Source organism: Ochotona princeps, chromosome X, assembly GCF_030435755.1.
Source record: "Ochotona princeps isolate mOchPri1 chromosome X, mOchPri1.hap1, whole genome shotgun sequence".
NCBI lineage: Eukaryota > Metazoa > Chordata > Mammalia > Lagomorpha > Ochotonidae > Ochotona > Ochotona princeps.
In genome coordinates, this window is record NC_080865.1 from 41853337 (window position 1) to 41878913 (window position 25577).

General features: G+C 38.6%; 1 protein-coding gene across 5 annotated transcripts in view; it reads left to right on the top strand.

Annotated features, from left to right (window-relative positions):
* Positions 1–25577, top strand: part of PHKA1 (phosphorylase kinase regulatory subunit alpha 1) — a 120382-nt gene that overhangs the window by 58741 nt on the left and 36064 nt on the right. For 2 of the 5 annotated variants that reach the window (XM_058658340.1, XM_058658341.1), the window contains exons 15-21: positions 3002–3111; positions 4032–4176; positions 9114–9192; positions 12434–12609; positions 14444–14620; positions 16618–16709; positions 17417–17556. In XM_058658340.1, the coding sequence (XP_058514323.1) occupies positions 3002–3111; positions 4032–4176; positions 9114–9192; positions 12434–12609; positions 14444–14620; positions 16618–16709; positions 17417–17556 (919 nt within the window). The remainder of the gene's footprint in view (positions 1–3001; positions 3112–4031; positions 4177–9113; positions 9193–12433; positions 12610–14443; positions 14621–16617; positions 16710–17416; positions 17557–25577) is intronic. The other 3 variants (XM_004592796.4, XM_058658342.1, XM_058658343.1) reach the window with 3 other exon arrangements.

Sequence of the window (25577 nt, forward strand, 5' to 3'; positions counted from 1 at the left end):
AAGATATTTAGGTAAACAGGTTCACATGTATATTCTCTCATTAATGAACAGTGTAATGGAGACTATGGGAAACAGAAAAGAAGACCCCCCAATAAAACTGTTAACATACCTTGACAACCATTGCTTACAGCTGTATGTAATGACACACGTAAGGAACAGAATGTTAGAGTCATGACTACAGTTGAAGGACTGTGTTATTATACAATCAGGGCACATTAGGGACGGAAAAGGGAGCAGGCAGGAAATGGAGGGAAGGGGGGAAGGCCTGTGCCTACAAAACTGTGTAATGGAAGAGGAAGGAAGGAAGGAAGGAAGGAGAAGAGAAGGAAAGAAGAGAAAAGAAGAGAGAAAGAGGGAATGAAGGAAGGAAAAAGGAGAGGAGAGGAAAAGAGAGGAGAGGAGAGGAGAAAAGACAGAAAAATAACCATAGTCCTTAAGTTGAAAGCTCCAAAACTGTGTAATGGAAGATGGAGAGAGAGAGAGAGAAAGAGAGAGAGAGAGAAGAAGGAAGGAAGGAAAGGGAAAGGAGAGAGGAAAAGAAAAGAAAGAAAAGTAACCATAACCCTTAAGTTGAATCCCCCTGAATAATAGACTACTTCCTAGCAGTAAAGAAAAACCACAAATAACCCAATTCTTAGAAAGACTTAGACACAAAGCTCGCTATGGAGATAGGATTAAATCATCTCTGGAAGAAAGTGATGATCATCCAGAGTCTCTACAGTTACTATAGACTGAATTGAGTGTTAAAAAATATTTTAATGCTATAAAATGAAAAAATAAAGCCAATGGAAAGATGCAATCACAACAGACTTCTATTTCAACATAGTATTAGAAGTTCTAGCTGGAACATTTAACCAAAAAAACCAAAGACATTTAAGTAGGAAAAATTAAAGTGATCTCCATTCACAGAGAACATAATCTTTTATATATACTAATAGTGAATAATCCAAAAAGGAAATTAAGAAAATAATTTCACTTGCAATAGCATCAGAAAAAAATACTTAATAAATTGAACCAAAGAGGTGAAAGAGTTGTTCACTGAAAACGGAAAAACATTGCTGGAATAAATTAAAGGCATAAGTGGAAAAATACTCCAAATTTATAGGTTAGAAGATATAATATTTCATAGATGTGGATACTGCCCAAAGCTATCACAATTTTCAAGAAAAACCTTATGTTATTAGCCAAGTGTTTTCTTAACTGAAAATTTCATTCTAAAATTCATATGAAATCTCCCAGGACCATGAATAGCAAAACTAATCTTGAAAACATAATAAAATTGGAAGACTTTCACTATCATTTCAGTGTGTACTACATGGCTATGTAATCACTCAAGGATACTGCTGGTGTAAAGACATAAATGAAACAATGTAATTGAATGGAGAGCCCAGAAATAACTCCTCATATATACTGTGAAATAATTTTCAACAAGTGTACCAAGATCATTCAATGAGGAAAGGACAGGTTTTTTTTTCCAACAAATGATGATGGGAAAATAACATATGCAATTTTCAAATAGCCAAAAGATAGAAATAACCTAAATGCCTATCAGCAGATGGATGAATATGTAAAATGTGGTGTATATGTAGGATTAAACATTATTCAGCCTTTCTTTGAAAGGAAGAACATTCTGATACACACGCTTGCTTTCACTGCTGGGAAATATCTGGCTTGCAGGTCTTATTAGGGCCACAAAATCTTTTGATCTGACCCTGCCAAGCCAACCAATTACAGGTGGGACTCAAAGTTATAGCAAGCTAACTTTTAAGTTAGTAATTTTGTATGACCCATGATTATGTTATAAACAGCCAAATGGCCCTTGGGGGGGAAAAAAAAAGTTTTCCTCCACAACCTCAATGAAGTTGAAAGATACTATGATAAGTGAAATAAGCCAAAACAAAATGACAAATGCTGTATGATTCCAAGTATATCAAGTATCTAGAGTAATTAAATTCATAAAGACACAAAGTGGAATGGTAGTTGTCAGAGGCCGTGGAAAATAGAGGAAGGTACTGTTTAATAAAACAGAGTTCCAGTTTGAAAAGATGAGAAGCTCCTGAAAATCACTAGTGGTGTTATTTGCACAATGATATGGATGTACTTACTGCCACTAAACTATACACTTAACAATTATTACATTATGCATAATTAAATAAAACAATGAAATTTATCACGTTTATTATAAATGGTTGAATTAATTAAATTATTTATGGTTGAATAAATTAAGTATTAAATTATTAATAATAACCATTATTAAAATGGGGGTTCTGTTATGTATATTTTACTGTGATTTTTAAAAGAAACAAAAGAAGAAAGAACAATGGATGAACCTGATTGTAGCATTCATCTCAGGTAAAGTGTGTACTTTACTGAGTAGACTCTGGAATACAAAGAAGGCATTGACAGTTCTCTGGTTCTGGTCCTGTAAGAGTGAAACAACACTAAAAATGTACCAGTTTTGGATCAGTACAACACTTAAGAAGACACAGAGACAGAAGCAAAATCTCCAAGGGGAAAAAATGTTCTAGTAAAAAAGGGAAAAATGGTAAAGGAACAGTAGTTCTCTCAGTCCTGACATAAAAGGATAATCAATATATGTTTGAGGAAACAATTTCAGAGCAGTATGTATAGTGTTGCCTTATGCTGTAAAATATCAGTATGTGTAAATAAATTATTTCTACTGCAAAAGATTTTTATTTGATAGCTGCCTTTTGGAAGAAAAAAGGAAATCCAACTAAATTTAGCGTAGATGTCACTTAAAAGATAGGTTGTAGTGTCAGAATGCTGAAGTGTAAAAAAAAAAAAAGACATCTTAAACTCAAGGCAATAAGTGAGTGTGTGTGCCTATTTGTATAAATATAGATCATTAATTAAAAGAAAAAAAAGAAAAACAAAACAAAAAATAAATAAATATAGATCATGTGTATATCTATATGTAAAATATTTGCTCTTTAGGTTTAAGTGCTAGAAATATATTGACCGCTTTCTTATTTTGTGTCAGGATGCAATAGTAGAATGAAGCTCAGTGGACGACCCTACAGACATATGGGAGTGCTTGGAACTTCAAAGCTGTATGACATTCGGAAAACCATCTTTACTTTCACTCCACAGGTGAACAAAACAAATTGAAGTGCACATTGAAATGAATGAAAATTAAGGAGTAACATTGCAGAAACAAAGCATATACTGTAGTCTGAATGATATGTAAGATTTCCAGAGACAGCCATGCATGCATGAAGTTGACCAATATTTACTGAGTTGAACTGAATTGAACTTGCAGGACAGACTGAATGTCAAGTGATTTTGGCTACCAACAGCAGACCTGGCTGTTACAAAAGCTCTAGGATGTTACAAGTGTTATAACATCCATGAAAGTTCCCCTTACTTTTAAGAGTTAAAATAAGATGCATTTGTCTGTTACGAGTAAAATATGGTTTCTTTTATTCAGCTGCTGAATTATGTGTTCTTTGTTTGGGGGAGGAGACTATTTTACATACATAAGAATCTTCAGTAACCTTACCAAAAATATCCAGACTTCAAGCTGTGTTTATATACACTGTTCACCTGATCTCTAGCTAGCCCAGTAATACATGTGTGTATGTGGCTGAGAAACTATTTTCTGGAAGGAAAGCTTAAATTCCCTGTTTGTTAATATGCATCTGGTGTAGTTCAGCTGAGGGTAATATAAATGGAGTATTAATGAACCACAGACTCTATTTCTCATTTTGCCATTTGCAAGCCCTATAATCCTTTTAATTCACATATTTTGTCTTAGCTGTATTTTTCCTTGATTAAAAGAAGTCCTCAGTAGGTGTACTTGAAGATACTTGGTAATGGTAAACCATGGCACACTAAAAATGTCAGCAATTTGGTGTATGTACCACTTAACCACCAAATACTTAGGAAAGTGTTAGCAGTCATATTTGAGGGTATTTCTAGCTCTTACACACCTTTATGAACCAGTGTTTTAAAATACTATTTGACAGTTATGCAAATTAATTATTCTGAACAATTATTTTTCTTTTTATCAGTTTATAGACCAACAACAGTTCTACTTGGCACTGGACAACAAGATGATAGTGGAAATGCTTAGAACAGACCTCTCGTACCTCTGTAGCCGCTGGAGGATGACAGGTCAACCTACCATCACCTTCCCCATCTCACAGACCATGCTGGGTAAGGGTTATTTGAGGCAAGGAATGCAGGTATGCTTTTCAAGTAGATCATAGTTAACTGTTTATCATCTTACAGTTGCTGGAGACCTGTTTCTTGTGACTCTTCTTCCAGCAGTGCTTGTTAGCTCGTCTTTTGTACCGGGTGCTTTGATAAGCACTGGGACACATGGGGTGATGATGGCAAATGAGGCTTCTACTCTTATAGAACTTAGGTTTTAGGAGACCAAAATAGATGATAAATATATAACAAATAAATCAATGAAGAAGTATGTTTCATTTAGTCTGAAAATGATTTTTTTTTAAATGTGTCCAAGAATAACTTTGCTTGTAACTCTTTAGAGAATCGATTTCCAGGTCAATTTGCAGAAACTTTATTCTTTTAATTTCTAAGGACGGGTACTACTATATGTTGTATCTTTCTTACCCTGGTGGAGTATCAAAATTTCATAGATAAGTTCCCAGGCTTCTCTTTCCAAAACCTGTCTAACTGAAGCAGTAAAAGTAGTGAAAAAGTGAAAAGGACCTTTGGTTTATTTTTCTCTTTTATTGTATTTTTTTCTTTTTGGCTGTTTTTCCTGACATTGCTCGCTTGAACTGGACTTTATTGTTCTTTCAATTCCTGGAGGACTAGAGCCAGTACTGAAGCAACTGCTTCTTCTTCTTCTTCTTTTTTTTTTTTTTTCTTTTTTTTTTTTTTTTTGTGGCTCCACTGTTGCTTCCAAAGGCCTGTTTGTTCTGCCAAGTTACATAGAATTCTTGTTCATTAAAGAAGCACAAATCATTCAAACACCATACAAACTGTTGAGAATTTTGATCACATCTCAAAGTGCTTCAAATCATTGCAATGGAGAAAGTAGTGAACTCTTTCCTCTTTATTTAAAACAAATTAGCAAATACCCAATTTAATAACTACTGTATTCCAAGAATTGTCCTCATAAAAGGGGCAAACATCATACACAATAATAGCAAAAAACTGCTCAAGGCAGTAAAGGTACAAAACCATTAAATTAGTACTTTAAACAGATAACGGAAGTGGAACTTGTCAAGTGAACACTTGAATGAATGGTACTGAGATAACAGAAGGAAAGAAGGTAAGGTACTTTCAGTGAAGGAGAAAATATTGTAAGATGTAGAGGCAGGAATGAGTTTAGTTTATGAGATGCCAGTGAGAGAATAACCTGAATAAAATGGGCTTTGTTTGCATGGTGGATTATAGCGATGAACAAACATTAGGTAAATGAAGTAGGATCAGATTGTGCAGACATTGAAAATAAGCAGAAACAGGAAATCCCTGAGCCCATTATGGAACTGTACCCTGAAAAATTAAAGTTAAAAAAGAAAAGGATTATACCAAAAGTCTGAGACTATCAAAAGTTGTTGAAGAAGGAATACATGGTGAAAGCAATATTTAGAGAGTATTGGTCAGTAACAGTGCACATTCTAGTGAGGAGAGACTAATGTCAAGGGGTTTCATCCACATATGGCATTAGAGAAGACATATTGGATTGGTGGTAGTAAAAATCGAAAAGAAGTATACAAGAGTCATCCTAAGCAATACTTGAAGTCCAGTGTTGGCTAACTAGATAAGTAGAAGATTAATCAAGATAACAGCAAGCTTTTAAAGATAGTGTATTTGTGCTGCTACAAGGTAAGCATTCCTAATATGAAACTCTGAAATTCCAAATGCTGGAACCTTGAAGCATCAAGAAAGAGTACTTTTTAAAAAGATTTATTTGCAGGGTACAGTGATAGAGAGAGGGTAAGAGTGATGTTGCATCCACTGGTTCATTCCCCAAGTGAACACAGCAATTAGGACTGGGCCAGGCTGTATGTAAGATAATTCCATCCACATCTCACATGTGGGGAGCAGAAGCCCAAGCATGCAGGCTGTCTACCGGTGCTTTCCCAGTTATATTAGCAGGGAACTGGATTGGAAGCAGAGCAGTTGGGTCTCAAGCCAGCAATGCCAAATCCCTGAGACCACAATGCTGGCCTCAGAGGAGTAACAATAGTATGCAGTAGACTTTTTCAACTTCAACATTTGATAACTAAAGCAAAAATCATTAACACTGTTTGGTATAGTCCTAGAAATATGTATTTAAGGCAGCTGTATTACAAATGAAGAAGATAAAGGACTTCAAAGATTCTTTTTTGTTGTTAACGTTTTTATTTATTTTTACTGGAAAGTCAGATTTACAGAGAGAAGGAGAGACACAGAAAGATGTTTCACGCACTGGTTCACTCCCCAGATGGCCACAATGGCCAGAGCTGAGCCAATCTGAAGCCAGGAGCCAGGAGCCAGGAGCTTCTTCCGGGTCTCCCACATGGGTGCAGGGTCCCAAGGCTTTGAGCGATCCTTGACTGCTTTCCCAGGCCATAAGCAAGGAGCTGGAAGGGAAGTGGAGTAGCCAGGATACGAACCAGCACCCGTATTGGATCCCAGCTCATGCAAAGCGAGGATTTCAGCCACCAGGCTACCACACCAGACCCAGGACTTCAAAGATTTCTACACAATGTTTTAGTTGACTTAATATTAATGCTAGTAGACGGTGAGGTATGCATCATGTATGTTTTTATACATAATACAATAGTTAGAGAACAACTAACAAGTCCATAGGTGTTATAGGCAAAATCACCATGCATGTGGTCTGGGATTGTGACTTAATTTAGATGCCCTTTGTGATGCCTGCATTCTGTACTTGAGTGCCACTTGGAGTCCTGCCAGCTGCTCCACTTTCAATCCAGTTTCCTGATAGAATAATCAAGACAGAGGTAACAAGAAGAAAACAGTAAATAAATTAACAGACAACTCTTAACTTGTCAATCATTGCATGAGATTTAAAAACCTAAAACACCAGTTAAGACAAATTCAGGGTGAATAAAAAACTAAATTGTTGCTCCAATTATAGCAATACAGATAGACAGACATTAAAATGAGGGAAAATATTTTATACCATTCAACATTCATTTTTAAAAGACAGATGTGGCTTTGGCCTGAGTTCCCAGCAGTGGATCTGGGCCAGCAGGGGCACCCCAACAGCTGCCACACTCCAGGGAGTTGCAAGCCGCCCCCAACCCCAAGGCCCGAACCCCACCCAGACTCGTCCTGCCTCAAGGTGTTAGCAGCAGGGCAGAGCTAGGACTTTAATCCAGTTCCCAAGTTTCCCTCATGGTGTACTCACCCGAAGGGAAGAGCTCTCTCGGGCATGGAGAAAGCCAAGAACTGAGTCACTGCCTTTCGGTAGTGGCTTTGGCTTGAGTCCCCAGCATTGGATCAGGCCCGGCAGGGGCACCTCCCACAGCCGCCACACTGCAGGGAGCTGCAAGCTGCCCCCAACCGCAAGGATGAAGTTTCTTTGGAGAACCCTCCAACTGAACTGCTGATCTCAGAACCCCAACCATGAAGGGACTGTGTCAGCCAGTGGATTCTGAACAGGTTTTATCACGATTGGAACGGCGAGATTGGCAGCAATTCAGACCTGTTGAACTTCAAAACTGCTTGAGCAGGACCCTCGGAGCGTGCCTCACATCGGGGACCTGGGATGGGTGGGAGGCTGGGTGGGGCTTTTCCCTTTGTGTCTCCCCTGGCCCCAGATACAGGGAAAAAAATGATATTAGTGTGGAAACAATGACATTACCCACTTTCCTGTAACCCTTGACACTTTGTACCCTAATCAACTAAGTAAGATCATTTTTAAAAATAAATTAAAAAAAAATAAAAAGACAGATGTGGATGAGATCACATTGAAATCTGATATAGTTTTGAAAGTAAAGAAAAATCCAGATAATAAAAACATTAGAATTGAGAAAGGAGATCCAACAACAGAAATGAAGGCACTTTAAAAAATTATGAAGAAGGGACCAATGTTGTGGTGTAGTGGATTACGCTGCCACCTGCATCCCATATGGCACTGGTGCAAGTTCAGGTTACCTCACTTGTAATTCGGCTAGCTCCCTGCTTATGTGCTAAGGAAAGCAGTGGATGATGGTCTGAGTCCTTGGGTTTCTGCCCCAACATGGAAGAAATGGAAGAAGCTGTTGGCTCCTGGCTTCTGCCTGGCCCCGCCCCAGCCGTTCTGGCCATTGCACTGGGCCCAGTATAAAGATTCTTAAAAATCAATTGTAAAAAGATAAACTACATAACCAAACATTAGAAAGACATGAGCAGGCAGTCCATATGTTTTCCTAACACTAAAATTAAAACAATGACTTCTTGTTTCATCTATCAGATTTGTAATATTATTATTAGAAATATGGAGAAACAGTTGTTTCCCACACTGTTGGGGGAAATAATGATTGGAAAAACTTCCTCAGAGCATATCTTGGCAATCTCCATAATATTTTTAGTAAATATTTCCTTTGCCCTGACATTTCCAATGTAGGAATTTAATAGGGATATAATAGAGTAAGTGCATCAAAGATGTAGGTGCGTTGATCGTCACTAAAGTGCTGACTATAATGTAAAAACAGTCTGTTTTCTAGAGAAAGCCAGATCAGGTAAGAATATGTATAGTAGGATCCGTGTCAGATAAAATCAGATGGTTAGTAAATTTGTATGCCTATATACACAAGTAAACCAAAGCTCATTATATGATCTATGGAATATTGGGCATGCACTTCATGCAGAACATTGAAAAATTAGTTTCTGTTGTTATTGTTGACATTCACCAAGTATTTTCCATAAGTCAGTGCGCTAAGCAAGTCCTTATGATAAGTAAGATAGTATCTTTGAGAAACTGTCTGTTGGTCATCATTCCCTGTCATTTGCCTAGTCTTTAATGTTGTTGATTCTCAGTTGAGTTGTGGAAATGCAGGGTGATCGATGAAGAGTGCCTTGTTTGTGCCATTATCTCTGCAATGTTGAGTTGAAGTTACCGGGTTGCCCTTACTTCAAAGGTAAAACCGCAAAAATTGATTGAAGTTTCTCTTCATTTCAAGATGAAGATGGAACCAGCTTGAATTCAAGTATCTTGGCAGCACTACGAAAAATGCAGGATGGCTATTTTGGTGGGGCAAGGTAAGTGACCTTTTAGTGAAATGAAATTTGGGAGGTTGGTATAGTAATAACAGATTTCTGATGCGTTTCCGTGTGTCTTCAATAACAGAATCCCACTATCCTCAGAAGAGCTATTATTTGATAGGCTTGATCAATGAATTTAATGTTATAGTGGAAAGTTGGAAGTTTACCTATGCCAGTTTTCAGGAGACAAGAAAGTGTAATTCATTCAAAAACAAAAGGAAGTTACCAAATGCTTTTCTTTACATTTTTCCCTAGAAATTTGTAATATTACTGAGCACTCATGCTTTCACAAAATTCACCTGTTATTAACATTTTGTCCACTGTGTGTCGTCCTCTCCCATGCTGCTCTCTCTCCCTTTCTTTCCCATATTGAAAGATTTTTGGCATTGGTCCAAAAATACTTATGTGTGGTCTGATTTTTTTTCCAAAAGATTTATTTATTTAAAGGAAAGTTAGAGATTGATCAAGATCTTTTTTTTTAAAGATTTATTTATTTTACAAAGTCAGATATACAGAGAGGAGGAGAGACAGAGAGGAAGATCTTCCCTCCGATGATTCACTCCCCAAGTGAGTGCAACAGCCGGTGCTACGCCCAGTGTTACGCCGATCCGAAGCCGGGAACCAGGAACCTCTTCCAGGTCTCCCATGCGGGTGCAGGGTCCCAAATCTTTGGGCCGTCCTCTACTGCTTTCCCAGGCCACAAGCAGGGAGCTGGATGGGAAGTGGAGCTGCCGGGATTAGAACCGGCGCCCATATGGGATCCCGGTGCGTTCAAGGCGAGGACTTTGGGCGCTAGGCCACACTGCCGGGCCCTGATCAAGATCTTCTTTCCACTGATTCACTCTCCCACATGGCACCAACTGTCAGGCCTGGGTCAAGAGGAAGTCAGAAGAGATAAATCCTTCCTGGTCTGCCAAATGCATGGTAGGGGCATTGCACTGTTATCTGATATTTTCCGGGGCACATGAGCAGGAGACTGGATTGGAAGTTGATCATTTAGGACTTGAACTGGTGTACCTATGTAGGATGTCAGGTTAACAGGAAGCACCACAAGGCCAGCACTCCTATGAAATGTCATTTTATATAACCGTTTTCACACCCTTATGTCTGATGGTGGGGTCCCCGTGTGCTGTGTTCTGTGGCCATCACACTGGGGATCACCTCCTGAGGTACTACTGGGGCCTCCCAGCCGGCAAACCTGGAGTTTGGAGACCTTCCCTCCCTTCCTGAAGGAGACTTAGGTTTGAATGGACAGTTTCATTTCCAAGGACTAACCCAGTATTTGGGACTAGACCTGAGAGGGGAGGGTTCTGAGCCTGGGTGGATTGCAGCTATGAAGGAATCACTCGTGTCTGGGTTCTTCCTGCACTGTGTTAGGCATCGACAAAAGCAGCAAAACTAATCTTATCACTAGGAATCAACCAAAAACCAAGATAATTGAAAGCACTATTCATGGAATAGTGCTGACCCCCTAGAAGAGGACAGTGGGAGGTGGCTAGGGTGCTGACCTGGATGAGTGGTCTCCCTTCCCACTCTGAATTTGCAGTGCTACTACATGTGTGTGTGTAAAAGAAAAAAAAAAAGACAACATGAAATTAAAAGTATTCTCTGCTGTCCTCAGTGCATCAAGTCAGGAGGTACATTAGATTAGCTTGCCACACTACTAGTGAAGTCAACCTTGATCACTTGATTGAGTGATGTCTGTTAGGTTTCTCCATATCCTTTCCCCAACACCAGCAGTCTGAGTTGATTGTCACCATTGGGGTTATAAAATGGTGTTTTTGTGTTTCTATCACTCTGGGAACATTTATTAGTTGAAATTCTTATGTAAAAAGGAGCTTTCCTCTTTTGCCTATTATCTGTAGTTTAGTATCAGCATAGATTCACAAATTCTTTATTCAATGTTCAGAATCTCCAAGGTGTGACAACTGGCAGCCCCTTCAAGCTAGATTTCTCAGAAAATGAGTTCTGTTGACATTCCCTTGGGATTTTGTAGTTGTCCTCGTTAAAGGAAGATATGTTTTATAGTCTACTATAAATTATAAAATTTTCAAGTACCCTCTTTTATGTTCAAGTGGTTTTTTTCTGCAGTTTTTTTCTTAAATGATGCGATAGATTTGTTATGACTCATTCATCCTCTCGGCTTCTGTAGTAGCCAATGTAAAATTTAACCAGATATTTGGCAGTTTAGCAACATAGCATGAGAGTGCTTCAAAAAGTTGGTGGCCAGTCAGGGGCGGAGGGGTGGTTAAAATGGTTGCAATGCCACTTTGGCATCTGCATTGCAAATGAGAATGCTGAGTTTGATTCCCAGCTCCGCTCCCGACTCCATTTTGCTGCTATTGCACACCTTGGAAGGCAGCAATGATGATTCAAGTAGCGGAGTCTCTGCCATCCATGTATACGATGTGGATGGAATTCCCAGGTCCTGACTTCTGCCTGGCCCAGCCTTAGCTATTCTAGGACTTTGGGAAGTGAACCAGTGAATAGCCTTTTTTTCACTCTCTCTTTTGCTGTTTTCTCTCTGTGTATCTCAAATAAATAAAGTCTAAAAAAAAGTGTAAGTTTGTGAAACATAGAATTAAAAGATGGGCTTATTCTGATGGCAAAAAAAAATGAAATGTATTTCTATGAAGTTTTGAGTTGCCTTCTTATGTCAGTGAAAGAGACAGAATTGTTCTGGCAATAGATTATGAACCTGTAATTGTACTCTGTATTAACACAATCCCCTATCCATTTAAGATAAACATTATGCCTAGCAGTTCTATGCCATTTTACTTTTCTAAAATTTGTACTAATGTATGAACATTAATAATATACAAACAAGACATACCATATACCCTTTTATCAATAAGGTTGTGTTGTTTTAAAAGAATCTACCCTGGACCATTGCTGTGGTATAGTACGTAAAGCTGCTGCCTGTAGTGCCAATATCTCATATAGGTACTGGTGGGAGTCCCAACTGTTCCACTTCCAATCTAGCTCCTTGTTAATGTGCCTGGTGAAGTAGCAGAAGATAACTCAAGTCCTTGAACCTCTGCCCCTGATTAAAGCTTCTGATTCCCGGCTTTAGATTGGCCCAGCTCCAACCACTACTGCCATTTGAGGAGTGTTCCTCTCTCTTTCTCAATCTCTCTCTCCCTCTCTTTCTCTCTCTCTTCTTGCAACTGTACCTTTCAAACTAATAAATAATTTAAATGTGTGATTTTCTGATTTCCATCTACGCTCTAATTTTCAGGATCCAAACAGGTAAATTATCAGAATTTTTGACAACATCTTGCTGTACACACTTGAGCTTCATGGACCCCGGACCTGAGGGTAACCTGTACAGTGAGGATTATGATGACAACTGTGATGAGCTGGAATCAGGTGACTGGATGGAAGATTACAATCCAACCAGTACTGGTAAGGCAGGTTTGTAAGCACTTTCCTGCCTAGACAAGAATACACATGTCTAGCACAGTCCTGAATGGTTGATGCTACCAGCAGTCTCACTTCTCACTCCTGTTTAATACACTTAGATTTATACTTTTGTTTGGCTTCATCCCTCTACTTACCTTTAGTTTTCTTGTCTAATATCCCTATGGTAATTGTGAAACATGGAATTGGACTGTCTGTTACTAAAACTGGGGGGATTTGGTTTCCTAGGCATGTGAAGTGGCTGGTCATTTTCGTATTGGAAGAAGCAGTGGTGGCTGAGAGACATTTATTCAAATATGAAATAGGAAAATTATACATATACGGTATTACCTTTTGGATATAAAAACATAAAAATATTAACTTTGTAAGATTATGAAGATTATGGACTATTGAAGGAGCACATGAGAATCTCTAGAGAGGCCTGTGTACTAGTCAGTATGCTTGTTTGAGCACAGCATTTACATGCCAAGTCCCAAATCTTTCACTCTGCATTTGTTTTGATAGGAGCTAAGCTAGTTTGGATTTCTTTGTTGGAAAAGTATATCAAAAGAAAGATTGTTTATCTTTAATAATAATCACCCATCTGTGTTGGCATACAATACTTTGAAACTTGCTTTCTGAAATACAACTTTTTAGTGCTATTTGTCACTACATTTGATACTATGACAATCTGAGTCACTTTCCCGTTGTTGGTTTACTCATGAGTGGCCTCACAATGAGTGTGCTTATTGCTTGGCAGCCATTCTGTATCTAGAGAGTTTCCCTTCTACATATTACATAACCCTCCACCCATGGAGACTGTACTCAACTCAAGGATAAAGTATTTGTCACTAAGAAGTCACTGAGTGAGTTCTATTCCTAAAGCTCTGCTAGTTCCCTTTAGTCATATCAGAGCACAAAAAAAAATATGAAAAGATCCCTGAAGATCATCCAAATGCTAGATGATTCATACCTGACCGAGCAGACTTCAGCATTGATAGACAGTTTTTCCCTGTGTGAAATATGTGAATATCCATAAATAGGCTGAAATATTAAATATCCACAGGGTACGTGTATGTTTTTGTTTCTAGGATCCACTTTCAGAGATAATAATTTAAAAGTTGTGTGGGGAATGGAAAGCCAAAAAGCATAGAGACATATGTATCTTCTTCACCATTGAGCCCTCAGCTCCTAGTACACTACCTGGTAATAGTAACCAATAAATATTTGGTGAATAAAGAAATGAGATGACTAAAAGGGCTAGTGTATGATCAATATTCCTTTCTATACCAAAGCCACATGAAGATTGTTTTTTCACTGGTTATTGTAATTGTTAAAAATGGAATTTATTTAATAGGAAAACCAAATGTTTGGTGGAAGGTATTTGCCTTCATTTAACCTTTTCTCACTCAAGTGTCCTTTTTCTGCTCCTTCTCGACCTCCTGCAGAGGTCACCTCCACTGCCACCTCCACTACTGCCACCACCACCATACCCATCACGCAAATGTGTATGCACACACACATACATGCATACAAACACTCACACAATCTATGAGATGCTTGTTTCACCTGTCCTGGGGAAAGCTCATTCTGCTTTCAGGAACCCTAACATTGTTTCAGCAAAACCAGAAAAACAGGTGGGTTCTGGAAAATAGATATATTTTCTAAATCATAAAACTGAGGTTGTAGAATGCTCACAAGCTTTTTTTCTCCCTGCCAAAAGCAACTTACTTCAAGAGCTGTATAGTGGGTACAGGAGCGAGTCATTCTCTCTACTGGGGTAGATTGTGAAATATCTAAAATATTTATGTTTTTCCTCTTCCCCTCCCCTCCCCCACTAACTTTGCAGCTCGCTGTGCTGATGAAGTTACTCGTTATTTAGATCACCTTTTGGCACACACTGGTCCCCATCCTAAACTATCACCTGCCTCACAGAAGGGAGGGCTAAATCGGTTCCAAGCTGCTGTGCAAGCAACCTGCGACTTAATGTCCTTGGTGACCAAGGCCAAGGAGCTGCATGTACAGAGTGAGTAATGCCATGACTCACTAGAGTCAGGCACAGGATGACGTGAAGACCAGGATGGGGGTGGGCACTGAAGACAATATAAGCAGTAACTTTGTTTTGTTCACTGCTTTGTCTCCAGCATCTCAGACAGCACTTAAAACATGTTAGATACTCAGTCTCTGTATAATTAATGAATTAAATATAGTTTTTCTGCAGGTAGTATTGTTGTGTGGCTTAACCAGTAGCACAGTAAGAGAAGGCAGACCAAGGGACATGAAGAATCTTCACTTTTAATATCACGGGGGGTGGAGGGAGGTGTCATACAAAAAGGGACCTTTTATTTGTCTCCCATCCAAGTAATAACCAGGTCCGACCGTGCTTAGCTTCCGAGATCAGACGAGATCGGGCGCGTTCAGGGTGGTATGACCGTAGACTGGACCTTTTATTTGTAATAATTACTGCTTTGACAGTAATTCTGTTTAACGAGGAAGCACTGTAGAACTTTCACAAGCTGATCATACAACTGAAAGAGAAATATAGTTTCCCTTTAGTAAACCATATTTTATTCCTTTGAGCTAGCTGTAAATTTAAAAAACAGATTTGTTTACTTGAATGGAAGAGTGAACAAAGAGATAAGTGTGTGTGTGTGTGTGTGTGAGAGAGAGAGAGAGAGAGAGAGAGAGAGAGAGAGAGAGAGAGAAAGGCAGGGAGGGAGAGAGAGAAAGAGACATGTTCCATCCTCTGGTTCTCCTCCCAAATAGCTGCAATGGCCAGAGCTCAGCTAGTACAAAGTCAGGAGCTTGGAGCTGCATCTGGGTCTTTCACATTGAAGACATAAGCTCAGGGTACTTGGTACATCTTCTGCTACCTTGCTGGATACATTAGAAATGCTGGATTCAAATCAGAAGTGAGCATCCAGGATTTGAACCAGCACTCTGATATGTGATACCAGGGCCAGAGCACCACAACACCAGCCCCCAGCTATAAATTTTCCAGTTACTGTTCCAGAAATGTAGAGTCACAATTTTGCCAATATCCTCCCCTGACTGCTACCTCATCCAGTAGTATTTTCAGTGGAGGATACCTCCTTTGTCAGGAGTAGTCATGCTTCCTAAGAAAGTTCATTGTGGCTATGGTAACTGCATATGAAGGGAGAGAAGGGCTCCTTGGCCATGGAAACGACAGGAATATTAATATTTGACAGATAATGAGAATGATTGAAATGCATGCCCCTGCTGCCTTAAACTTTATTGACCATTACTAACCAAAGATATCAAACATGAACATTGGGGAATCACTAAACATTTTAACAAGGAAATACTCAACTTACTCCTGGAGTATGCTTTCAGGGACAAAGGCTTATGTGAAGAGATGAGCTTTATTTGTTACACTTCTTAATTGAAAATCAAGAAACCTCCCAGCTCTGCTATTTACTTGCTGGAACAGTTATTTGAGCTCTGTATCTCTGTTTCTATATCTGTAAATGGGGAAAATGACTAGTCTCTTCCTAGCTTATGGTAAGTATTTCAATAATAGACAAAGTAAAAAAAAATCATAGCAGTATCTCAAAGTTGGTCAGCCACTAAATTTTTTTTTTTCATTTCATAGACAGGATCATTTGTCCACATATTCTCAGGGAAATCCAACTGCTAGAAACCAGATATCCTCCTTAGAAAGCTAGAAAATATAAAACATGAAGGAGGTTCCTTCTATTATATATGATAGTTTATCAATATATCAGTGATAGCATCATTCTACTATTACATGAGCAAATATAATCTCTTATATGTCCAGAATTATGCTATACTTTTAGAAATTCAATTCAAATTATATTTATAATGTGGACATTATTTAAATTACCCAATACTCATTTCTTTTGGTTGATATTTCCAAGATTGGAAAAATCTGTCATTCATATTCAATAAAGAATTGACCCATTTATGACCTTATTGTTGGGATCAACCATGCATTTGTGCTGTAATTATTTATTCTTTCCAATAAATGTCAACCTCTTGCAGATGTTCACCTGTATCTTCCTACAAAGATATTTCAGGGTTCTCGGCCTTCACTCAACTTACTTGACTCATCTCCTCCCCCACAGGAGGGCCAGGTAAACTTGCACATTGATATTTCCATTAGATTTTTGCAAAACCACTTGATTTGTAGAAAGTAGTGTGACTCCTTATTAGTAAGTAGGGATAGAGAAAATACTATCCTGGTGAAGATACATGTTCACATTTAGTTCACATTTAGTTCACATTTAAAACGAGCAAGTTTTTCTTCTTTTTTTTTTTCCTAGGGTTGATTGGGTTGGAAGGGCAACAAATATTGATGGGAATGTTGATGGAGAGAGAGGGAGAGAGATTTTCCAACTACTGATTCATGTCCTAAATGGCTCCAACACTCAGGGTTGGTGGGCTAGAGCTAGTAGCCAAAAACTCCATCATTGTCTCCCACATGAATGGCAGAGGCTACAACTTTGGCCATCTCCCACTGCCTTTCCAGACAGATCATCAAAGAAAAGAAGAGCTGGATATGAAATGGAAAAGCCAGGACTTGAATTGGTACTCTGATATGGGATTCCAGTGTCACAAGTGGAGGCTTAACCGGCTGTGCCAGAATGCCAGCCCCAGACAAATTTTTGCAATCAAACTTTAAGAAAAGTAGATTACAGTATCGTACATGCTGAAGGTTTCACTGATGTTGAGAAAATTTTTTATGGAAAAAGGTTGGGGTTGAAAATATGGCTCATTCCAGGAATTTATTTAAGTTGAACCCTGATTGACCTAATTTTTTCTATCATTTCTCCAATTAAAGGTGCCAGCTGTTCATGTAGAGATCCATCTTCCTAGAGACCAGTCTGGGGAGGTGGACTTCCAAGCACTGGTCTTACAGCTGAAGGAGACCTCAAGCTTACAGGAGCAAGCTGATATCCTCTACATGCTGTATACTATGAAGTAAGTGATGAAAATTATGACTTTAATATTCACATAGAAAGGAAATATAGCATAGTAAATGGAACAGAACTTTGTAGTTTCATGCTTCTGGATTTGAATATAGTTAAGCAATCTACACACTAAGATTTTTAAGGCCTTCACTGTCATCATTTGTAAGATTTAAATTATACCTACTTCAGTAACTGATAAGAATTGTTATCATTATTATGGTTATTATTTAGCCTCCGTTTTTATATAATCTGTAGAGAAATTCCTAACTCAAAAGAAGAAAAATTTTTGAGGCTTATAAAGAAGCTAACAAATGTGAGTGTTTTCTGTGTGTCAGAAACCACCCTATATGCTTTGTATCCAGGTATCTCAGATGCAATACGTGCAAATTGGAGTTTCTCCTTACACCCACTTACATCTTCTCTTTTCATATTGGGGTCACCATAAAGAAGTAGAACAGGACCGCTGTTCCCTAAATTTAGTTTGGATGTTGAGGCTGATGATGCCACACATGTGCCAAGAAGGAGTATAATGTTTATTACTCACAGATTAGGCTTTCTTGAAGGAGCTGATTCCAAAGTTGCTCTCCAAAAGTGTTTGAGAGGTCAAAGAAAGGTGACGGGAGTTTGAATTTTGTTATAATCAGAGTGAGACTGCCATTAGTATTCTCACTGGCACCAAAAAAAGCGTGTATGAACTTGTCTGTCACCTTCCCAGATACAGGGGTAAAAGGAAAGAGGAGTAGTAGCACTCAAAATCAGTCAGAGGTCAAAATTGGAGTCACACTTAAATTCCCCATCTCCATTGAGATACTTACCTAAGCATCAAGCTCTTACACATGTCTGGTTCATCGCCAACTCTTGCCAGCCTTTCCCTTAAATACTTTTTTTTTGTATTTTTACTATTGATCCCTTTATTCAAGCCAGCTGTCTCACCAGGACTAATGCTACCACTTCCTAACAATCTTTCTGCCTCTATCATGTTCCCCTCTAGTACATCATCCACAGAGGAAAGAGTAGATTTTTTTTTTTCACTTTTTATGTTAGATATTTTCAAACTTAGCAAAAAAAGTGAAAATACTAGTATAACGAAATCCTTATGGACTCCAGTTATCCAACTGGAACAGTAACAATTTCCCTTGATATCCATGAGGAACTAGTTCCAGGACTCCCTGCAGATATTAAAATGTATAAATACTCAACTTGCTTATATAAAAATGGTATAATATTTGCTTATAACTAACCTCATATATACTTTAAATCACATGTAGATTATATATCAAATGTAATTACTATGTAAATAGTTGTGCTGTATTTGTAGGGGATAATGATGAAAAGTCTATACATGTTCAGATAAGATACATGTTTTAGTACAGAGGGCTGCCGTTATTAACACATGGCTACTCATGTTATATCAACATTCTCACTCTTTTCCCAATATTTTATTTTGGAAAATATACCATACATTTTATCATTTTACTCTCTAACTTCTCAATATTATTTCTAAAAGAGAAAAAGTCTCTTAAAATATGGCTACAATGGGATTTCTGCTTCTGGAAAAGTTGAAGTAGATGCATTTCTTCTGTTTTCTTCTGCCAACTGTAGGAGGATAGTATTTATATAACAGTAATAACAAGACAGAGGCGTGGAGAATAAGGCAGACCAGATAAGGACCTCAGCATCCAAGGAAAAGCTTGACAATGATGTCCCACAGTTTTCTTTCTTGCCTCATATGCCCAGTATTGAGTCCTGAAGAAAGCAACAGCTTGAAATCTGTGGGTTCAGACAGTAGAAGTCCCAAGGGGAAAAACCTGGTTCTCTAGACTAAACAGAAGTTCAGTCTAGAAAGACAGACAACTTTGAGACAATAATCGCTCCAACCAGAAATCATAGAGAAAACTGTGGTTTTCTCACCTTTAGTAACAAAGGCTAAGTGGAAAGTCCAGACTTTGGTCTTGCACAGTTATAAACAAGACAGACACTGTTCTGTGTTTCTACTGCCCCCTTGAGTTAATGAAGACCAAGTCTTGGACTTTAATATTCTCTGACTTGAAAGAGGCCTCCGTGCTAAAGTGTCAGTAGAGACCACGTGGACAGTCTGACCTTCCGCCCCCACCCAATGGTAAGGGGTACCCTGGCCCTTTTCTGCTAGATGGCATCAGAGGTAGCCTAATGCAGTCAGGACTTACACTACAACTCAGTGATCGATGTAATAGCAGTGTAGGCCACAGAAGGAGCTGAATTTCCACTCCTGCTCAGTGAAGGCTAAATGAAGGAACTAAACATTTCCACTGTACAGTGAGACAGCATTCCATTTTCCCTAATAATGCAGTGTCAGAAAAGACCGATTAAAACAAGGTTTAAATAAGATCCGAATTCTTGTCACACCAGGGACCCAGAACATCTCACCTTAAATGAAAAAAAAAAATGTAAGATAGCAGCATTAAGATGATAAAGCTGTTGGAATTATCTTAAAAAAAAAAAAACTTTTAAAGCAACTGTCATAAAAATGCTTTACCAAGGGCCCGGCGCCGTAGCCTATGGCTAAATCCTCATCTTGCACGCTCCAGAATCCCATATGGGCACTGGTTCTAATCCCAACAGCCCTGATTCCCATCCATCTTCCTGCTCGTGGCCTGGAAAAGCAGTGGGGGACGGCCCAAAGCCTTGGGACCCTGCACCCACGTGGGAGACCCGGAAGAGGCTGCTGCTCCTGGTTTCAGATTGGCACACCTCCGGCTGTTGTGGCAGCTTGGGGAGTGGATCAACGGATGGAAGATCTTCCTCTCTGTCTCTTCTTCTCTAAATATATCTGACTTTCCAATAAAAATAAATAAATAAATCTTTAAAAGAATACTTTACCAAAAAATGCTTTAACAACCAAGTATGCTTACTTTGAACCAAATAGAACACATGAAGAGGAGCCAAATAGAAAACTTAGGAATGAAAAATACAATAACCAAAATGAAACAGCAAAATATAGAGGACAGAGATAGAAACAGTGACTTGAAGACAGAACACTGGAGATTATGCAATCTGAACAACAGCTACTTAGACTAAAAAAAAAAATGACCTGAGCCTCAAGGACATGTAGAACCATAAAATATAGTCGGAATTGCATTATTGCGTATTAAAAATATAAATCATTTGCTAATGTCATCAAGTATCTGATCAGTGTTCAGATTTCTGTATCTCATAAATGTGCTTTACAGTTGATTCAATTCAAGATGCAATGAAGGTCCAGATGTTGTACCTGATTGTTTTATGTCCTCAGAGATTTTAACATTTAAGTTCTCTTTTGCTCTTTTCTACTTATTGAGAAAGTGGATTCTGCATCCTTTAGTATTTTCCACATTTTTTGTTTTGCCAGTTGCATACCTGTGATGTTGTTCAAACATGTTCTACTCACTTTGGTGTTACCTAGAAGATGATAGTTACATCTATGGGATTGACAGACTGATAGTTACAGCTATAGGATTAACAGACTTGGATTTAATTTCTTTTTAGGCAAGGCGACTACCTGGGTGATACTCTGTACTTCCTATTATGTCACACCAGGAGGCAAACAATACATGATAGATACTCTCTTTGTCATGTTAAAATTGATCAAGTGTTTTTAGTCTGTTCTTGCTGTTATGAAGTTCCTCGTTAGTTTTTCTCCTAAATGATTTTAGTTGTCAGTGGTCATTGCCCAGTTTCATTATTTGATCAGGGGTTGTCAAATCCTGGTTTGGTTTTCTAGTTCTGTTCAGTATTACTTTAAAAAAAAAAAGATCTAAAGATCGTAATATAATTTTTATTCTGCTTATACAGATGAACAAGGAATAAATGTAGAAGTTGAAATAAATGTAAAATTTTAAATTCTTCACAGTGGCTTCCTTCAAGCAGAGGAAAAAGTTCTAAAACCTCTAATATGGTCTGCAATGGCAAGTTCCTGCTTTACCCTGCAGACACCATTCTGTGCTTTATAACTGATGTTCCAGCAACATGGAAGTGTTGATAGTTTTCCAGCAACACTGTGCTGTTTCTCATTTCCATGCCTTTGCTCATGTTATCCTTTGCATGAAGCTCTTTTCTAAATTCTCTTGTTTACCAGACTAACTTTGTACTCATCCAGTAGGATTCAGCCCATTCTATATCCTCCATGTAGTCAGCTCTGAAAGTGTTCCCCCCCTCTACCCATTGTTCTGTTGCTATCCCTTATAATGAACTGTACAAACCACTAATATCTATACAAGGGGACACCAAGATTTTATGGAAATGGGATTAAATGATAAATTTATTTTGAAATCCATGGGTGCTAAGATTCTTCCAAAAGTTAGTGGAAATGAGTATTATGAAAAAAATGTGCATAGATTGCAGGAAAAAAAATATTTGCACCAAAACTTTTTAATTCTACTTTTCATTAACTTTTTCAAGTATTCTTATACTTTTGTGCTATAGTTTATTTATATATCTCAGCCCACTAGACCATACTTCTGAAGCTCAATGATATGATTCATTTGTTTTTATAGACTCAGAAACCGGGTGATTGCCGTATGCTATTTTCTCAGCATAAACTGGCCAAATGAGTCATTGTCTTCACTTAACCTTTGTACTTTTCTTATGGGGTAGATTGACACCTTTGCTTTGTAAACATGACGAAGCTGGGTAAGAGAGGTTTAACAGCTTACTTGAGGTCGTATACCTAGGGAAAGGGAAAGATTGAAAAACTCAGTCTCTGCTCCAAAAGCCATGCAGTTTCTATTAAACACTGCAGTTTAATGACTTAAGTTACAGGTCTTCCTGTTAACCGAAAAGCTCCCCAATGTCAAAGTAAAATTTTTACACATCCAGTTGTTTTAAAAATAACCTGAACTTTTAAGGGGTTATCATGTTGTGATGCTCATTGTTAATATGGCTGAGGGGTTGTTTTGCTCACTTTAGGGAATGGCTGTTTCTTATTTCAATTTGCAGGGGGTTTTTTTGTTTGTTTGTTTCAAATCCAATTATTTTTGCTGTGATTTTTAACTTTTCTCACTTTCCATTTATTTGTGTCTTTTTTTTAAAGATTTATTTGTTTTTATTACAAAGTCATATATACAGAGTGGAGGAGAGACAGGAAGATCTTCCGTCCGATGATTCATTCCCCAAGTGAGCACAACGGCCAGTTCTGTGCCGATCCGAAGCCGGGAACCAGGAACCTCTTCCGGGTCTCCCACGCGGGTGCAGGGTCCCAAAGCTTTGGGCCGTCCTCGACTGCTTTCCCAGGCCACAAGCAGGGAGCTGGGTGGGAAGTGGAGCTGCCAGGATTAGAACCGGCGCCCATATGGGATCCCGGGGTGTGTTCAAGGTGAGGACTTTAGGTGCTAGGCCGGGCCCTATTTGTGTCTGTTTCAATAAGTCCTTGTAATTCATTAATAGATCATTCATAAGCGACACTTTGATTGTAAGCACCTGATTCTATAAATTTCCCTTCCAACATTGTTTCTGCTGTAACTCATGGTGTTTTGCTTTGTTTGGTTTTGTTTAGATTTTTTTGTTGTTGTTGTTTTTATTGGAAAGTCATATGTATAGAGAGGAGGAGAGACAGAGAAGAAGATCTTCCATCTGTTGACTCACTGCCCAAGCGGCTGTGCTGATCTGAAACCAGGAGCCAGGAGCTTCTTCCAGGTCTCCCACATGGCTGCAGGGTCCCAAGGCTTTGAGCTGTCCTCAACTGCTTTCCCAGGCCACGAGCAGAGAGCTGGATGGGAAGCGGGGCCATTGGGATTAGAACCAGCGCCCATATGGGATCCCAGAGTGTGCAAGATGAGGACTTTAACTGCTAGCCTACTGTGCCAGGCCAGTGTTTGTGTTTTTATTGTCATTTCTTCAACGCCACGTGAGTCATGCAGTAACATCAATTTCTATAAGAAGGTATTTTATTTTCTTTTTCATCACTTTAGCAATGCATTGGTCATTCTGTAGCATGTTGTTTAACTTCATGTTGATGTAAATTTTCTGTTTTTTGCCCTGTTGTGGACTATGTTTTCTGGCTCTATGTTTAAGGGGATGTATAATAGAAATGTAGCATTGACTGTCATGGCCAGATGTGGAGGCATAGTACAGTATGCATCTCTGCATCCAGACCAAAGATGGACTCCCAGTGAAACCATTGAATATATCCTGACAGTAGGATGCTGGACTGTCTGACAGTGTCCATGCCTATAGTGTCAGGAAACACTTTAGTAGCAGAATGATGGACTTAACAACTGTTCACGAAAGACTACCCATTGCAATACTAGAGGGAATATCAGTGAGAGGAGAGTACTTTGGAAGGGGGACGGTAAATCCCAAAGCCTATAGAACTGTATCATAAAATGATAATAATTTTTAAAAATAGAAAAAAAGAGCCTGAACACCCAGAGTTTTCACCATTTAGGATATGCCTGCTTTGTATACTTCTCAAAATGCCATACCACATCCACACCAATTGATAAGCCCCACCTCATGAAGCGCCAAATCACTGTGCCCTTCAGAGGTCTATAACCCAGACACTCCCTGTGGTTCTGCTGAGGGACATCACCCAGATGTTTAACACCCTTTTCCTCCCCCTCTTGAAGTTCCCTTGCCTCTCTTCCCTTCTTAGTGACAGAACCTGTTCCTTAAATCTCAGGGCAAGCTCATAATGTGAAGGACTTCTCTTGTTGCAGCCTTGTCCAAGTCTAACCACAAGCTTATGTTTGTTACTCCCAAAACAAAGAGGTATTGGGTATTATGATTTTGATATCTCTATTTCCTTTTTATTTTGTGGTAGTACATCTTCTTTAACAATAATCTTTTGAATACTGCTGATGTGTCAACACATACTGAATTTGGAATAATGGAAAATAGAGAAGATGAAAGGAGTTCAGGGATAAGGACGGAATGATGGTAGTTTGGATGGAAATTGAAGCTTTTGAAGGGTGGTTGAGATAGGCAGGTAACAGACGTATGATATAACAGGATCACACTCTCCCACCAATTCAGGTGTATGACTGACTGGCTTCTGCTTCTAACACATGACTTTTCTTCACCTAATACAGTACATACTGACTTGATCATAGCCTACGAATAACTGTAATCCCCCTAAAACGAATATTCCATGTAATACCAAACCACATTGTTTAGATGGTATATGGTGTGCTATGTATTTTTTAATATACTTGAAATTCTACCCAGTATCTCTGAGGCATTTAAGAGTACAAGAATGAAAGATATTAATGTCTGTGTTTAATTATAAATAGTCCTATAAATTTGTCATAATCTTACTCTCTACTAGGTTGTTTTTACTTTTCCTGTTGGTATTAGGTACTCCCCTTTTCATTAGAATTGCTGCAGATACTTACCCAAGAATTTGCCTCTTAGTTTTATGTTTTTCCCAAGAATTTGCCTTTTAGTTTTATGTTTTTCTCTCACCAAAAGCCTACTTTTTACATAGTTGGAAGTATGAATCTTTTTCTAAAAGAGAAGCAAAGAGAGAGGGAAAGAGAGCTTCCATCCTCTGGTTCACTCCCTAAAAGCTGCAATACCTAGCAGAAGCCAAAGCCAGCAGCTCCAGTTTGGTGTCCTGTGTGACTGGCAAAGGCCCACGGACTTGAACTGTTTCTGTTGCCTTCCCAGGGATATTAGCAGGAAACTGGAGTAGAAACAGAGCAGCCAGCACACAAATTGGTGTGAGCTGCTGGCATTGGAAGCAGTGGCTTAGCCTGATGCACTACAGTGCCAGCCCTGATTATATCTTTTATTTTTTCTTTTTGCTTCTAGACTTCTTTCTTTTTAATTTTTATTTTGAATTTTGAATTTTAGGATACAATTCTGTAGAGTCTGATTTCTTATCATGCAAAAAGGAACCTTCTCTGCTCCCAGAATTTGAAAATATTTTGAAGTACCTTAAAAACAATTTTTAATGAATTTTTATATATTTAACCTACCTGGAATTTATATGTCTTCCTGCTCAGCAAGTCTACAAATTCTCTGTCTACCACAAGCTAATTTCTTCTCTGTATACTCTGTGCATCAGCCTTTCCAATC